Genomic DNA, 16,526 nt, shown 5'->3' with positions numbered 1-16,526 from the left:
GTGGAAATCTCCAGCTTCTGGATGCCTTAGAGTGACATACAGAGAGAGACATGATTAACTTGAAGCCCTGTCTTTTTATGTTTGACATTGAAGCTTACAGTGCAGGTACAATATGCATTGCATAGAGACTTACAGAGACATGATGAGAGATACAGCCCTCGACAGAGCACTCTCACTTTTCAGAAAATGTGATTGCATGAAACCAGCCCCACGACATGAGTTTGCACTGACTTCCTTCGATTGCACATTTAGGGCCCTTTAAAATCTGCAGAGAACGCTGACTGTATCACGTAATCCAGACATGACATCGGAAGTCAACAAAATAATACATTTTTATTGAACTTAGTAGGAAATCAACTAAATGTATTGAATAGATTAGAAAATGTATTAATTGGCCTCCCGGGTGGCGCAGTGGTTAAGGGCGCTGTACTGCAGCGCCAGCTGTGCCATCAGAGACTCTGGGTTCGCACCCAGGCTCTGTCGTAACCGGCCGCGACCGGGAGGTCCGTGGGGCGACGCACAATTGGCCTAGCATCGTCCGGGTTATGGAGGGCTTGGCCGGTAGGGATGTGGCGACTCCTGTGGCGGGCCGGGCGCAGTGCACGCTAACCAAGGTTGCCAGGTGCACGGTGTTTCCTCTGACACATTGGTGCGGCTGGCTTCCGGGTTGGATGCGCGCTGTGTTAAGAAGCAGTGCGGCTTGGTTGGGTTGTGTATCGGAGGACGCATGACTTTCAACCTTCGTCTCTCCTGAGCCCGTACGGGAGTTGTAGCGATGAGACAAGATAGTAGCTACTAAAACAATTGGATACCACGAAATTGGGGAGAAAAAGGGGTCAAATAAAAAATTAAAAAAACATGTATTAATTTGCTTAAGATTATCGTAAGACATTAACAAAATGCATCAGGGATTTGCATTTTCCTTAAACTTTCTGAAGAGGCAATGCAGGAATGCCCCTGTCTGTGTGTCCACGTTTGTCTACCAGTTTATGTAGCCGTTAGCAATGAAGTCAAAGTTAACATTGCCTACCTGGCAAAATGATATTGTGATTATTTGCATCAATCGAGTGGTGATTTGTTAAGCAAACTCTGAAATCACGTGTGCTACAGAAACACCACTAACCGAACAAGTCTCTTGCTGGTGTGCACTTGAATGAAAGAGGTATCTACACCCAAAAATTAAAATTTCTTAGATTTTTCCCAGACCTTAAGTGTTTTCCTGATGTGGTTTAGGCATTGTTTTGAACTTAGAACATTCCATTTTGTTGTTTTTCTATAAACAGTTTGAGACCAAAAACCTGTAAAAAAAAACAGGGGGAAATCATAAACTTAGAAAAACAATACATAGAAAACAGAATTAGGCAACAAATAATACTGATTTTATAGGGCCCTATACAATATAACTTCTCTGGAGTTAGTGGCGAAGAGGGACCACAACCAGTGGCTCCTCATTAAACCAGGAAGTTGCCATTGTGTAATGAGCATTTGTCATTGTCAGTGCTCTTTTTGTTCCCCTCTGCCTATGTTTTCACAACCCAAACCTCCATTGAAAAGGATCAAATGTCCTGTAGGTGGCAACGTGATCTATTTCGATTTGTATTTCAAACAGGGTTTTGATTAGTTTTGATTAGTCAGGTGCCAGGTTAACTGGCAGCCATGAATAATGTTCGTAAGACTTGCAAATTACTCGCTGGCTGTCCATTAATTCGCTCATCAATCCCCCCCCCCAATTTATGCCCAGGTGCCTATTCATGCAAATGTATTGGTGTGCCTCCGTCAGATGTTATTCCAAACAGAATGTCCTGTATGAATAATTCACTAGGAGAGATTATGATGAGCATCCGGATATACAAGGCATTGTGCCTCCAATTTGAACACCCAAAGCCTCAGACACAGCGCACAGTAGAAATACACAAAGGTTGTCAATGTTCCAGGAAAGGGAACATTGAGACACCGATTGCATCTTTCCAGACATTCCGACAGTTGACCGCTCCCCTCTGGAATATGTTAGAATTTAACTTTATTTTCCTTATGACTTCACACAGTGACATTGAGAAATGTTCAAAACACAGACCGCATTACAACATTAGTAGCACGAGACAAATTTCCCCCTTGCACATCAATAAAGTACTTATCTTATTCGTATCTTAATAATTTGACGTGAATTGACTATGCTGCTGACTACATCTGTAATAATGCATTCATTTATCCCCATAGACCTGGTGGAAGCAAAACTTGTGGGCATCCTGGACATTCTGGATGAAGAGAACCGTCTACCACAGCCCAGCGACCATCACTTTGCCAACACCATCCACAGCCAGCACAAAGACCACTTTAGACTGACGGTGAGAGCTGTGGGTGGAAGTTGCCTGCAGGCACATATCTGGGATCAGCTTACCCAGCCTGGATGCTAGCTTGAACCATCTATGTTGTAAAATGCTAAACTTACCTTAGATCAACATTTAGTGAACTGATACTGATACTGTTACTGCCCTCTCACCACACTTTCATGCCAAGGGGTCACAATGGTATTGTAATGGACATTCTGGTCTATGTGAAACATTAGAGCTATTGTGAACCAGCAGCCCCAGTCCCTTTTCTTAGGGAACTTTTGTCCCGCTTTCTGTAAGCTTGACAGGCGTAAAATCCTGTTTGAAATGCAGCATTGATATAAATTCAGACCAACAGATTAGACTGGGCTGGCGACAGCTGGTTTTTAGACAATATTAATTGTCATTTTCATATGGAAATGTGGAATATTCTCTCAGATGTGTATGGTCATATAATATTAATTCATGACTGCCTTAGAGTATGATACTACCACAGATAGGTGAGTATCCTAATAGTGGCCACAGATCATACACAATGATGAGGGTCTTAATAAAGGACTTTTGCCATCACCTCTTCAGCCCGGTCTATCTTACACCATCTTACACCATGCAGAAATAAAGACAGACAGACACACACACACACACGTTACGTACAGTTAAAGTCGGAAGTTTACATACACTAAGGTTGGAGTCATTAAAACTTGTTTTTCTACCACTCCACAAGTTTCTTGTTAAACTATCGTTTTGGCAAGTCGGTTAGGACATCTACTTTATGCATGAATCAAGTAATTTTTCCCAACAATTGTTTACAGACGTATTATTTCGCATATAATTAACTGTATTACAATTCCAGTGAGTCAGAAGTTTACATACACTAAGTTGACTGTGCCTTTAAACAGCTTGGAAAATTACAGAAAATGATGTCATGGCTTTAGAAGCTTCTGATAGGCCAATTGACATCATTTGAGTAAATTGGAGGTGTACCTATGGATGTATTTCAAGACCTACCTTCAAACTCATTGCCTCTTTGCTTGACATCATGGGAAAATCAAAAGAAATCAGCCAAGACCTCAAAAGAATTGTAGACCTCCACAAGTCTGGTTCATCCTTGGGTGCCAAAGGTGCCAAACACCTGAAGGTACCACGTTCATCAACACAAACAATAGTACGCAAGTATGAACACCATGGGACCACACAGCCGTCATCCCGCCCAGGAAGGAGATGCGTTCTGTCTCCTAGAGATGAACGTACTTTGGTGCGAAAAGTGCAAATCAATCCCAGAACAACAGCAAAGGGCCTTGTGAAGATGCTGGAGGAAACAGGTCCTATATCGACATAACCTGAAAGGACAGCTCCAAAACCGCCATAAAAAAGCCTGACTACGGTTTGCAACTGCACATGGGGACAAATATTATACTTTTTGGAGAAATGTCCTCTGGTCTGATGAAACAAAAATATAATTGTTTGGCCATATTGACCATTGTTATGTTTGGAGGAAAGGGGGGGGGGGGGCTTGCAAGCCGAAGAACACCATCCCAACCGTGAAGTACGGGGGTGGCAGCATCATGTTGTGGGGGTGCTTTGCTGCAGGAGGGACTGGTGCACTTCACAAAATAGATGGCATCATGAGGTAGGAAAATTATATGGATATACAGTGCCTTGCGAAAGTATTCGGCCCCCTTGAACTTTGCGACCTTTTGCCACATTTCAGGCTTCAAACATAAAGATATAAAACTGTATTTTTTTGTGAAGAATCAACAACAAGTGGGACACAATCATGAAGTGGAACGACATTTATTGGATATTTTAAACTTTTTTAACAAATCAAAAACTGAAAAATTGGGCGTGCAAAATTATTCAGCCCCTTTACTTTCAGTGCAGCAAACTCTCTCCAGAAGTTCAGTGAGGATCTCTGAACAATCCAATGTTGACCTAAATGACTAATGATGATAAATACAATCCACCTGTGTGTAATCAAGTCTCCGTATAAATGCACCTGCACTGTGATAGTCTCAGAGGTCCGTTAAATGTGCAGAGAGCATCATGAAGAACAACGAACACACCAGGCAGGTCCGAGATACTGTTGTGAAGAAGTTTAAAGCCGGATTTGGATACAAAAATATTTCCCAAGCTTTAAACATCCCAAGGAGCACTTTGCAAGCGATAATATTGAAATGGAAGGAGTATCAGACCACTGCAAATCTACCAAGACCTGGCCGTCCCTCTAAACTTTCAGCTCATACAAGGAGAAGACTGATCAGAGATGCAGCCAAGAGGCCCATGATCACTCTGGATGAACTGCAGAGATTTACAGCTGGTGTGGGAGACTCTGTCCATAGGACAACAATCAGTCGTATATTGCACAAATCTGGCCTTTATGGAAGAGTGGCAAGAAGAAAGCCATTTCTTAAAGATATCCATAAAAAGTGTGGTAAAGTTTACCACAAGCCACCTCGGAGACACACCAAACATGTGGAAGAAGGTGCTCTGGTCAGATGAAACCAAAATTGAACATTTTGGCAACAATGCAAAACGTTATGTTTGGCGTAAAAGCAACACAGCTGAACACACCATCCCCACTGTCAAACATGGTGGTGGCAGCATCATGGTTTGGGCCTGCTTTTCTTCAGCAGGGACAGGGAAGATGGTTAAAATTGATGGGAAGATGGATGGAGCCAAATACAGGACCATTCTGGAAGAAAACCTGATGGAGTTTGCAAAAGACCTGAGACTGGGACGGAGATTTGTCTTCCAACAAGACAATGATCCAAAACATAAAGCAAAATCTACAATGGAATGGTTCAAAAATAAACATATCCAGGTGTTAGAATGGCCAAGTCAAAGTCCAGACCTGAATCCAATCGAGAATCTGTGGAAAGAACTGAAAACTGCTGTTCACAAATGCTCTCCATCCAACCTCACTGAGCTCGAGCTGTTTTGCAAGGAGGAATGGGAAAAAATGGCAGTCTCTCGATGTGCAAAACTGATAGAGACATACCCCAAGCGACTTACAGCTGTAATCGCAGCAAAAGGTGGCGCTACAAAGTATAAACTTAAGGGGGCTGAATAATTTTGCACGCCCAATTTTTTAGTTTTTGATTTGTTAAAAAAGTTTGAAATATCCAATAAATGTCGTTCCACTTCATGATTGTGTCCCACTTGTTGTTGATTCTTCACAAAAAAATACAGTTTTATATCTTTATGTTTGAAGCCTGAAATGTGGCAAAAGGTCGCAAAGTTCAAGGGGGCCGAATACTTTCGCAAGGCACTGTATTTTAGAAACATCACAAGACATCAGTCAGGAAGTTAAAGCTTGGTCGCAAATGGGTCTTCCAAATGGACAATGACCCCAAGCATACTTCCAAAGTTGTGGCAAAATGGCTTAAGGACAACAAAGTAAAGATATTGGAGTGGCCATCGCAAAGTCCGGACCTCAATCCTATAGAGAATGTGTGGGCAGAACTGAAAAGGTGTGTGGGAGGAAGGAGGCCTACAAACCTGACTCAGTTACACCAGCTCTGTCAGGAGGAATGGGCCCAAATTCACCCAACTTATTGTGGGAAGCTTGTGGAAGACTACCTGAAACATTTGACCCAAGTTAAACAATTTAAAGGCAATGCTACCAAATACTAATTGAGTGTATGTAAACTTCTGACCCACTGGGAATATGATGAAAGAAATAAAAGCTGAAATAAATCATTCTCTCCACTATTGTTCTGACGTTTCACATTCTTAAAATAAAGTGGTGATCCTAACTGACCTAAAACAGGGAATTTTTACTAGGATTAAATGTCAGAAATTGTGAAAAACTAAGTTAAAATGTACTTGGCTAAGGTGTATGTAAACTTCTGACTTCAACTGTATATCAATCTATATCAATCTAATGTCACTGCCATCTCTCAGGTCCCTAGGAAGTCGAAGCTGGCTGTTCACAGGAACGTCAGAGATGATGAAGGCTTCATCGTCAGACACTTTGCCGGAGCTGTGTGCTACGAGACGGTAACCATCACGCACATCGATTATATTTTGATTTGTTCTTGTGATTGCTTGTTGTTTAAGCATGTATTATTGTATGATGTAACTTTGTCAGACTATATGCAGTTATATCCCAGACGTTGTGTAACTATGCAGCCATTTTAAATATTTCTGCTGGTAATAGTCTTCTCAGCTTGTTAGTAGGGCTGGGAATTGCCAGGGACCTCACGATACAATATTGTTACAATACTTAGGTGCCGATATGATTTGAATGGTCTACATTTTTAAACATGTATTTTTCCATTAATAGACACCATGGCTGTTCCTGAATAATAAATCAAATCAGCAAAAAAAGAAATGTTCTCTCACTTTTCAGAAAACAAGTTCCACTAACATAAATGGAATAATGTGTCCCTGAACAAAGGGGGGGGGTCAAAATCAAAAGTAACAGTCAGTATCTGGTGTGGCCACCAGCTGCATTAAGTACTGCAGTGCATCTCCTCCTCATGGACTGCACCAGATTTGCCAGTTCTTGCTGTGAGATGTTACCCCACTCTTCCACCAAGACACCTGCAAGTTCCCGGACATTTCTGGGGGGGGGTGGCCCTCACCCTCCAATCCAACAGGTCCCAGACGTGCTCAATCGGATTGAGATCCGTGCTTTTCGCTGGCCATGGCAAAACACTGACAATGGGACCATCCACCTCCAAATCGATCCCGCTCCAGGGTCCAGGCCTCGGTGTGACGCTCATTCCTTCGACGATAAACACGAATCTGACCATCACCCCATGTGAGACAAAACAGCGACTCGTCAGTGAAGAGCACTTTTTGCCAGTCCTGTCTGGTCCATCGACGGTGGGTTTGTGCCCATAGGCGACGTTGTTGCCGGTGATGTCTGGTGAGGACCTTTCTTACAACAGGCCTACAAGCCCTCAGTCCAGCCTCTCTTCGCCTATTGCAGACAGCCTGAGCACTCTTGGAGGGATTCTGCGTTCCTGGTATAACTCGGGCAGTTGTTGTTGCCATCCTGTACCTGTCCCACAGGTGTGATGTTTGGATATACCGATCCTGTGCAGGTGTTGTTACACGAGGTCTGCCACTGCGAGGACGATCAGCTGGCTGTCCTGTCTCCCTGTAGCGCTGTCTTAGGCGTCTCACAGTTCGCACATTGCAATTTATTGCCCTGGCCACATCTGCAGTCCTCATGCCTCCTTGCAGCATGCCTAAAGCACGTTCACACGGATGAGCAAGGACCCTGGGCATCTTTCTTTTGGTGTTTTTCAGAGTCAGTAGAAAGGCCTCTTTAGTGTCCTAAGTTGTCATAACTGTGACCTTAATTGCCTACCGTCTGTAATCTGTTAGAGTCTTAACGACCGTTCCACAGGAGAATGTTCATTAATTGTTTATGGTTCATTGAACAAGCATGGGAAACAGTGTTTAAACCCTTTACAATGAAGATCTATGAAGTTATTTGGATATTTACGAATTATCTTTGAAAGGCAGGGTCCTGAAAAAGGGAAGTTTATTTTTTTGCTGAGTTTACATTTTTATATTGGTTGACCGAGAGTCATCTGTTCTTTCGGCTAGTCGATTGGTCCAAATTTTGAAACGTGTATTTTTCCATGCAGTGCCTTCAGAAAGTATTCACACCCATTTACTTTTTCCACATTTTGTTGTGTTACAACCTGAGTTTAAAGTGGATTGAATGTATATTTGTTTGTCACTGGCCTACACACTATACCCCATAATGTCAAAGTGGAATGATGTTTTTTCGTGGGGCGAGTTTGAGAGGGAAACGGAATAGAGCTAAGCACAGGCAACATCCTAGTGAAAACCTGGTTCTGTCTGCTTTCCACCAGAAACTGGGAGACAAATTCATCTTTCAGCAGGACAATAACCTAACCTAAAACAAGGCCAAATATACCTGGAGTTGCTTACCAAGATGACATTGATTGATTTGTTCCTGAGTGGCCTAGTTACAGTTTTGAATTAAATTGGCTTGGAAATCTATGGCAAGACTTGAAAATGGCTGTCTAGCAATGATCAACAACCAACTTGACAGAGCTTAAAGAATTTAAAAATAATGTGCAAATATTGTACAATCCAGGAAAGCTCTTATCGACTTAGCAGAAAGACTCACAGCTGTAATCACTGCCAAAGGTGATTCTAACATGTATTGACTAGAGGTTGAATATTTATCTAGTGAAGATATATTAGTGTTTTATTTCTCATAATTTTTTAGAAATGTTTGACTTTTTCTTCCATTTTGACAGAGTATTTTGTCTAGATAGTTGACAAAATAATTTCAATTAAGTCCATTTTAATCCCACTTTGTAACACAACAACATGTGGAAAAAGTGAAGGGGGTATAAAGGGGTGTGAATACTTTCTGAAGACACCCTTTGTGTTCTAATAAAAACAACTGTCTTAACAACACACTAACGCAACATGCAACAATTTCAAAGAATTACTGAGTTACAGTTCATATACAGTTCCTAATCTATGGATTTCACATGACTGGGAATACAGATATGCATCTGTTGGTTACAGATACCTTAACAACATGTATGGGTGTAGATCAGAAAACCAGTCAGTATCTGGTGTGACTGCCATTTGCCTCATGCAGCGCGACACATCTCCTTCACATAGAGTTGATCAGGCTGTTGATTGGCCTGTGGAATGTTGTCCCACTCCTCTTCAATGGCTGTGCAAAGTTGCTGGATATTGGCAGGAACTGGAACACGCTGTCGTACATGTCGATCCAAAGCATCCCAAACATGCTCAATGGGAATGGGTCACATTTCTGGTATGAGTATGCAGGCCATGGAAGAACTGGGACATTTTCAGATTTCAGGAGTTGTGTACAGATCCTTGCGACATGGGGCTGTGCATTATAATTCTTAAACATGAGGTGATGGCGGCGTGTAGATGGCACAACAGTGGGCCTCAGAATCTCATCACGGTATCTCTGTGCATTCAAATTGCCATCGATACAATGCAACTGCTCTCGTTGTCCGTAGCTTATGCCTGCCCATACCATAACCCCACCGCCACCATGGGGCACTCTGTTCGCAAGGTTGACATCACCAAACCACTCGTCTACACGACGCCATCTGCCCGATACAGTTGAAACCAGGATTAATCCGTGAAGTGCACACTTCTCCAGCATGCTGGTACCATCATAGGTGAACATTTGCCCACTGAAGTCTGTTATGAGCGCGGACTACAGTGAGGTCAAGACCCTGGTGAAGATGACAAGCACACAGATGAGCTTCCCTGAGAAAGTTTCTGACAGTTTTTGCAGAAATTCTTTGGTTGTGCAAACCCACAGTTTCATCAGCTGTCAGGGTGGCTGGTCTCAGACCATCCCGCAGGTGAAGAAGACTGAAGTGGAGGACCTGGACTGCCTTGGTTACACGTGGTCTGTGGTTGTGAGGCCGGTTGGTTGTGGTAAGCAGTTGTGTGGTAGTGGTCAGCAGTTGAATGGTCAGTAGTTGTGTGGTCAGCAGTTTGGTTGTGGTCAGTAGTTGTGTAATTGTGGTCAGCAGTTGAGTGGTCAGTAGTTGTGTGGTCAGCAGTTGTGTGGTTGTGGTCAATAGTTGTGTGGTTGTGGTAAATAGTCGTGTGGTTGTGGTCACTAATTGTGGTAAGCAGTTGTGTGGTTGTTGTCAGTACTTGTGGTCAGTAGTTGTGTGGTCAGCAGTTGTGTGGTTAGTAGGTGTGTGGTCAGAAGTTGTGTGGTTGTGGTGAGTAGATGAGTGGTCAGTATTTGTGTGGTTGTAGTCAGTAGTTGTGTGGATGTGGTCAGAAGTTGTGTGGTCAGTAGTTGTGTGGTTGTGGTCACTAACTGTGGAAAGTAGTTGTGTAGTTGTGGTCAGTAGTTGTGTGGTTGTGGTCAGTAGGTGTGTGGTCGTGGTCAGTAGTTGTGTGGTTACTAACAGGAACCACAAAACTACTGACAGTAACCACACAACTGTCAGAAGTTGTGTGATTCTGGTCAAAAGTTGTGTGGCTGTGGTCAGTAGTTGTGGGGTTGTGTGGTCAGTAGCTGTGTGGTTGTGGTCAGTAGTTGTGTAGTCAGAAGTTGTGTGGTTGTGGTCACTAACTGTGGTCAGTAGTTGTGAGGTTGTGTGGTCAGTAGATGAGTGTTCAGTAGCTGTGTGTTTGTGGTCAGTAGTTGTGTTGTTACTGTCAGAAGTTGTGTGGTTGTGTTCAGTAGATGAGTGGTCAGAAGTTGTGTGGTTGTGGTCAAAAGTTGTGGTAAGCAGTTGTCATTACTGTCAGAAGTTCTGTGGTTGTGGTCAAAAGTTGTGTGGTTGCGGTCCGAAGTTGTGTGGTTGCGGCCATTAGTTGTGTGGTTGCGGTCAGTAGTTGTATGCTTGTGGTCAAAAGTTGTCGTAAGCAGTTGTGTGGTTACTGTCAGAAGTTCTGTGGTTGTGGTCAAAAGTTGTGTGGTTGCGGTCCGAAGTTGTGTGGTTGCGGCCATTAGTTGTGTGGTTGCGGTCAGTAGTTGTATGCTTGTGGTCAAAAGTTGTCGTAAGCAGTTGTGTGGTTACTGTCAGAAGTTCTGTGGTTGTGGTCAAAAGTTGTGGGGTTGTGGTTGTGTGGTAAAATTTGTTTGGTTGTGGTCAGTTGTTGTGGTCAGTAGTTGTGGAGAACAAGCTATAGGATGAAAAATACCAGAGTTTTGGCTCATGTACAGCCGACTAGCACTAACTAACACTACCAAAAAGAAACTACTGTGTCTTTATAACATCATCCAAAATAATATTGCAATATGTAACTGTATTGATGTTTTCCCCTATCACTACTTGTCAGCACACACGGCAGTCTATGTAAACAGTCTGTTTATGTATTTGTCATGTTTTTTCTGTGTGCGTGCGTTTGCAGATCCAGTTTGTAGAGAAGAATAATGATGCCCTCCACATGTCTTTGGAGAGCCTTGTGTGTGAGTCCAAGGACAAGTTTGTGCGAGAGCTTTTTGAGAACTCTAACAACAGCAAGGACTCCAAGCAGAAGGCTGGCAAACTCAGTTTCATCAGTGTGGGCAATAAATTCAAGGTGAGGAAGGAGACTGTAGCAGCACCTGGCTCTGAGATGACACTTTTGAAGGAAAAACGCACCACAAGTTCTTATTAGTTTGTGTAAATATAAAATTCTTACAGCGTTTGACATTGTTTCACATTCTGCTTTCGCTATTGAAGTGAATAGTGTCTTTAGTTTGTAGTCTAATGCTTTTCCTATTGCTTATTTCAGATTGTTGTTTCAGAAGTTATCTGACACATTAGAGAAAACGCTGCGCACTATTTTCCAACTTTTACCTTTGAACTTCTAACGCCTCTCCCCTCCTTCCCGCTTTTCTTCCATCCCTCCTTTCCTCTGTAGACCTCCAGTCTCCTACCTCTTTTTCCAAGAAATCCTTGTCAGCTAGAGAGGGGGGCGAAAGAAAAAGTGTGGAAAAAGTCAAGAGATAGAAAGTAGCAGCCAGGCTAAAGTCGGTCACAAAGAAGTATAGTCAGCCAGGGACAGAAGGTAACTTGTCTCACTGTAGATTGTTTCAACAACACCATACTGTATCAGCAGATGCACACAGAGCACCCATCACTGACTTCCTGTCATATTTCCCCTCCACCTGTCTTTGTCTATGGTCTTTGTGTGCCGTGATGCTTGAGTTGACGCTTTTAGCACTAACTCATAAGATAATATGGACACAATGACCTGAGGGTAGCGTTGCAGAGAAAAGAGCAAGACCGGATCTTTTCAGCTTAATGACACAAATGTGCTTTAATAAAACATAAAATATAGATCAAAGTTAGACATTGTGAGGCAATATATTGCAATGCTGTGAGGAAGGGAACACAGTCCAGTTTTATTTCTGTTTAAAAGATTCCCTACTATGAGCAGTGAAAGGTGCGTGTACTCAGGACACTCATTCATTCATCAGTTATCGTTCACTTTTTCTGGAAAACATCCCAAAAAGTATCTACTTGGCACAGTTGCAGTCCATTTTTTATATATCTCGAGAAATCATCCAGATTCATTTAGGATTGATTAAAGCAAATCCCATTGAGAACAGTGCAAGTGGCTTTTGCAGAATTGTCATGAGTCATGCATGGTTTTCCTTTGTCTTTCCGTGTGCTGTTATCCCTCACCTAATTCACGTTTTACTTTCTTGTCAGCATTATAATTATTGCTTTTCTTCAGTTGTAAATGTGCAATGTCAAATATAATCCCAATTTGTTTGTATGTGCTCCTTACCCCCTTTTTGTGCAGTGCGATGGGACTTAGATTAGGTATTAAGGAAGCTTTTTCTCTGCCTGCCTTCACAGACCCAGTTGAACCTACTGCTGGAGAAGCTTCGCAGCACTGTGAGTATCTGTCAGGAACTGGCCTCAGATTGGATGTGATCGATGGATATGTAATGGATATGATTTACCTGTCTTTCAAAGGGCTCCAGCTTCATTCGCTGTGTAAAACCCAACTTAAAGATGGTGAGCCACCAATTTGAAGGAGCCCAGATTCTGTCTCAGCTGCAGTGTTCAGGTATGGGCTTGGAGAGGAAGAACATTGTTTTGAGAGTATCATTAACACAATCACATTGTAAAAAAATGAAGTAAACTTTAGTTCATAATCAGTTATAAAGATTAGTAAAGACACACGAACACACACCTCTTTAAGACATTCTCTTCCCTTTCCTCACCAGGCATGGTGTCAGTGCTAGACCTAATGCAGGGCGGCTTCCCCTCACGAGCTCCCTTCCATGAGCTCTACAACATGTACAAGCAATACATGCCTGACAAGCTCACACGACTGGACCCCAGGCTCTTCTGCAAGGTGGATGGCTCCCCCAAACACAGTATTACGTTTCAAAGGTAACTTTGCTCACATGTTTACACATTTTAAGAGACTGATGGTTTTGGTTCTTGCTCCTCTGCAGGCTTTGTTCAAAGCACTAGGGCTGAATGAGAATGACTACAAGTTTGGGTTGACCAGAGTATTCTTCCGTCCTGGGAAGGTAAGCACTGCTTTCTGCTCTCTTTTTAATACTCTGCAGCAGTGTTTCCTAAACTCGATCCGGGGGATCCTAATAGGTACACGTTTTTGGTTTTGCCCCAGCACTACACGGCTGATTCAAATAATCAACTCATCAAGCTTTGATTATTCAAATCAGCTGTGTGTCGTGCTGGGGCAAAAAAACAAAATGTGCACCCATTAGGGTCCCCAGGACGAGCTAGAGAAAAGCTGCTGATTTACATAGGCCCAAATGACCTTGAATGATTCTGTTGATGTCCTGTTTCTGGGTCAGTTTGCAGAGTTTGACCAAATCATGAAGTCGGACCCGGACCACCTGGCAGAGCTGGTGAAGAAGGTCAACCAGTGGCTGGTCATTAGCCGCTGGAAGAAGGTCCAGTGGTGCTCCCTCTCCGTCATCAAACGTATGCTTACTCATAGTCGCACTGAGCTGGACGACATACCGTAGAACAGTAGCACTCCTGCTAGTTAAAAAATAATAATGTATTTAGTTGTTAAGGACAGATACAATTAAAACATTGACGCATTGAATCATCATTAAGAGTCAGTTGCGTTGCACCATCATGCTTTAGCATTAGTCACTAGACAGGCTTAAAAATGGCAAAAAAAAGAAAACAAAGGAATATAACTTTTAAAACAACCCCCGTAACAAAAAAGGTTCAAAACGATTTCTGCTGAATCAGAGTTGCTAAACTTCCCCTTCAGGATATCTCATAGCTGAGGCTATATGCACTGGTACGGCTGGCTGCACTTCCATTTATTTTCCTTCAAAAAACTCCAACTTAATATCCCTACAAGCTCAGTCAACAGATCATAGGGAGTGTGTGTAGCTTCATCTCTGTTTGTGTGAATAGGCCCAATGCTGATGATTGGATCTCCCTCTTACTCACTTTCTCTTTTCTCACTTTCTCTCACTCTTTTCGCTTTCTGTCTTACTCACTTTCTCTCTCATGCTCTCTATCTCTACCCCCCCCCCCCCCCAACACACACACACAGTGAAGGAGAAGATGAAATATCGTGCCTCTGCCCTTATTACGATTCAGAAGACCGTCCGCATGTGGCTCTGTAAGAGGAAACATAAGCCACGGTGGGTGTACACACACACACACACACACACACATTCTCTTTGTTTGAAAGTGCTTAACACTGTGCCTTTTGATAGCTTCTACACATTGTGCAGTTAGAAGTTCAAATCAATCTTGAGAGCTCAGCCGTGACTCCTGGCACACTCTTGTCACCTTATTACATTAAGAAATGTTAGTCTTACTGTATTGCTTTTGAAGATACAGTATGTCGTTGTCGTATTGCCTTTGGAAAATATATATTGCTTTTGTGAATGGGACCATCCGTGTGATGAGTTTTTTGAATTGACTGCTCAGGACCCTAGAATGTGTGTAATAGGTTGTTTGACAGATAAAGCCAAAGGCAGCTGAGATTTCTGTACTTCATTTGAAATACATTTGCAAAACAAAATGTAAAAGCATGTTTTCACTTTCTCATTATGTGGTATGTGTAGATTGGTGAGTAAAACAAATTTGATTAAAACATTTTGAATTCAGGCTGTAACACAACAAAATGTGGAATACATCTAGGGGTATGAATACTTTCACTGTATATGATCTGTGAATAAGTTATTATGTAGCTAGCACAAAATGTCCGTTTCACACGAACCATTTTCAAGCATAAAACGATACGATGTGTGTGTGTGTGTGTGTTGGCACGTGCGAGCTTTAGTGCTCACACTTATGTGGGTGCACGTATACTTGCATTTGCTCCTATATGTGTTTGTGTTCATATGTATGTGTGTGTTGCGGCCACAGCATCGATGGCATGGTGAAGGTGCGTAACCTGAAAACGCGGATGGAGCGCTTCAACGAGGTGGTGGGCGCACTGAAGGAGGGCAAGCAGGAGATGGCCAAGCAGATCCAGGAGCTGGGGGCCTCCATCGACACCCTTATGGCCAAGATTAAGGTGAAGGGCAGCTCCGTTGGTGAAATTGCTCCTAGGCACAGATCTAGGATCAGCTTCCCCTCCCCCTATCCTAATCTGGGAATTGCAAAACTGACCCAAAATCAGCATCCAGGGGCAACTTCACCCTAAACCGAAAAGGACAGGGTGACTCACCTCTCTTACTTTTCTGATCTAATCCCGCAGATCTCGTCTCTCTGTCATCTCATCAGGAAACCGAAGTAGCTTCGGTTGTTTTTGATGTTCCCTCAAAACAATGACAGCACTGAGCAAATTTTATATCTGCTGAGCGCAAAGTAGGGAAAATTCTGAGGCTTTAAAATTACAGTTTTAACAGTGGCCAATAGGCTACTGTGGCTTTTTGATCATAATGTAGTCCTACCAGAGTGGCCTACCATCCAAAACAATGGAGAAAATGCGTCCCATAATATTTTAACATAGCGATTGAAGTAGCTATTGAAACAGCTGTTCTATGATACAGCCTACAGTAGCAGCCAATGTGTGGTGTTCAATGTAGGCCTACATTCCATGAGACTTTTGAAAAAATTCAGGGCTTGGCAGTATCCTGTTGAGCCCCTTAAACAAGGACGTGACTGAAATGTTTTATGTGTTTGAAGAAGCCACATCACAAAATAAAATATTATTCCCTGACAATTATTATTATTACAGAGAATCAGACAAAAAAGTATATGCTACACACTGCCTATTGGCTTCTTGGCTTATTCAAACCTGTCTCAAAATACAACACTGCCCCATTAAGGCATAAAAAAATATCTTTACTTGACTCGTTTTTTCTTCTAGGAAGCAATCACCAGAAATGAGTTGTAACTGGGCTAGTAACTGACTAACTAGCAATGAATTTGAACACTTGCACACGCGGCTATGCACTTTGATCTCAAAACAAGCGCATCTACTCGTGACCACTCGTGCCCGTCAATTCAATAGAATCTACCGACAATGCGCTTTACCTAAAACAAAATCACAGACTGTCTTATAAAGTTAGATTTGTTTCTGTATGTTGCATTAAAAGGGGCTAATACTATCTTGATTCGATCACAATTCTCAAAGTAGAGGGAAATGTTGATAGTTTATACTAACGGGGCCAACTGTAGTAAAGTTGAGTGAAGTTCAATCTCGTGCATCTCTTTTCGCGGGCTGTAATTTCTTCTGCGCTGCAGTCCAGGTGGAGCTTTGCGCGTGCACATAGCTTAGAGGGAACAT

The 16,526-nt window shown here is 42.6% G+C and overlaps 1 protein-coding gene across 8 annotated transcripts in view; it reads left to right on the top strand.

Annotated features, from left to right (window-relative positions):
* The window catches only part of myo6b (myosin VIb), a 98,753-nt gene that overhangs the window by 64,490 nt on the left and 17,737 nt on the right, over positions 1 to 16,526 (top strand). For 7 of the 8 annotated variants that reach the window (XM_036962307.2, XM_036962306.2, XM_090220563.1 and 4 more), the window contains exons 16-25: positions 2,218 to 2,345; positions 6,234 to 6,329; positions 11,196 to 11,366; positions 12,635 to 12,673; positions 12,755 to 12,848; positions 13,009 to 13,139; positions 13,243 to 13,320; positions 13,612 to 13,741; positions 14,334 to 14,424; positions 15,158 to 15,308. In XM_036962307.2, the coding sequence (XP_036818202.2) occupies positions 2,218 to 2,345; positions 6,234 to 6,329; positions 11,196 to 11,366; positions 12,635 to 12,673; positions 12,755 to 12,848; positions 13,009 to 13,139; positions 13,243 to 13,320; positions 13,612 to 13,741; positions 14,334 to 14,424; positions 15,158 to 15,308 (1,109 nt within the window). Of the gene's footprint in view, positions 1 to 2,217; positions 2,346 to 6,233; positions 6,330 to 11,195; positions 11,367 to 11,690; positions 11,838 to 12,634; positions 12,674 to 12,754; positions 12,849 to 13,008; positions 13,140 to 13,242; positions 13,321 to 13,611; positions 13,742 to 14,333; positions 14,425 to 15,157; positions 15,309 to 16,526 lie in introns of those variants that run through there. The other variant, XR_005039460.2, reaches the window with a different exon arrangement.

The sequence above is a fragment of the Oncorhynchus mykiss genome, chromosome 25 (assembly GCF_057628025.1).
Source record: "Oncorhynchus mykiss isolate SJ-2025 chromosome 25, ASM5762802v1, whole genome shotgun sequence".
Classification (NCBI taxonomy): Eukaryota; Metazoa; Chordata; class Actinopteri; order Salmoniformes; family Salmonidae; genus Oncorhynchus; species Oncorhynchus mykiss.
This window is presented reverse-complemented; position numbering and strand designations above follow the sequence as displayed.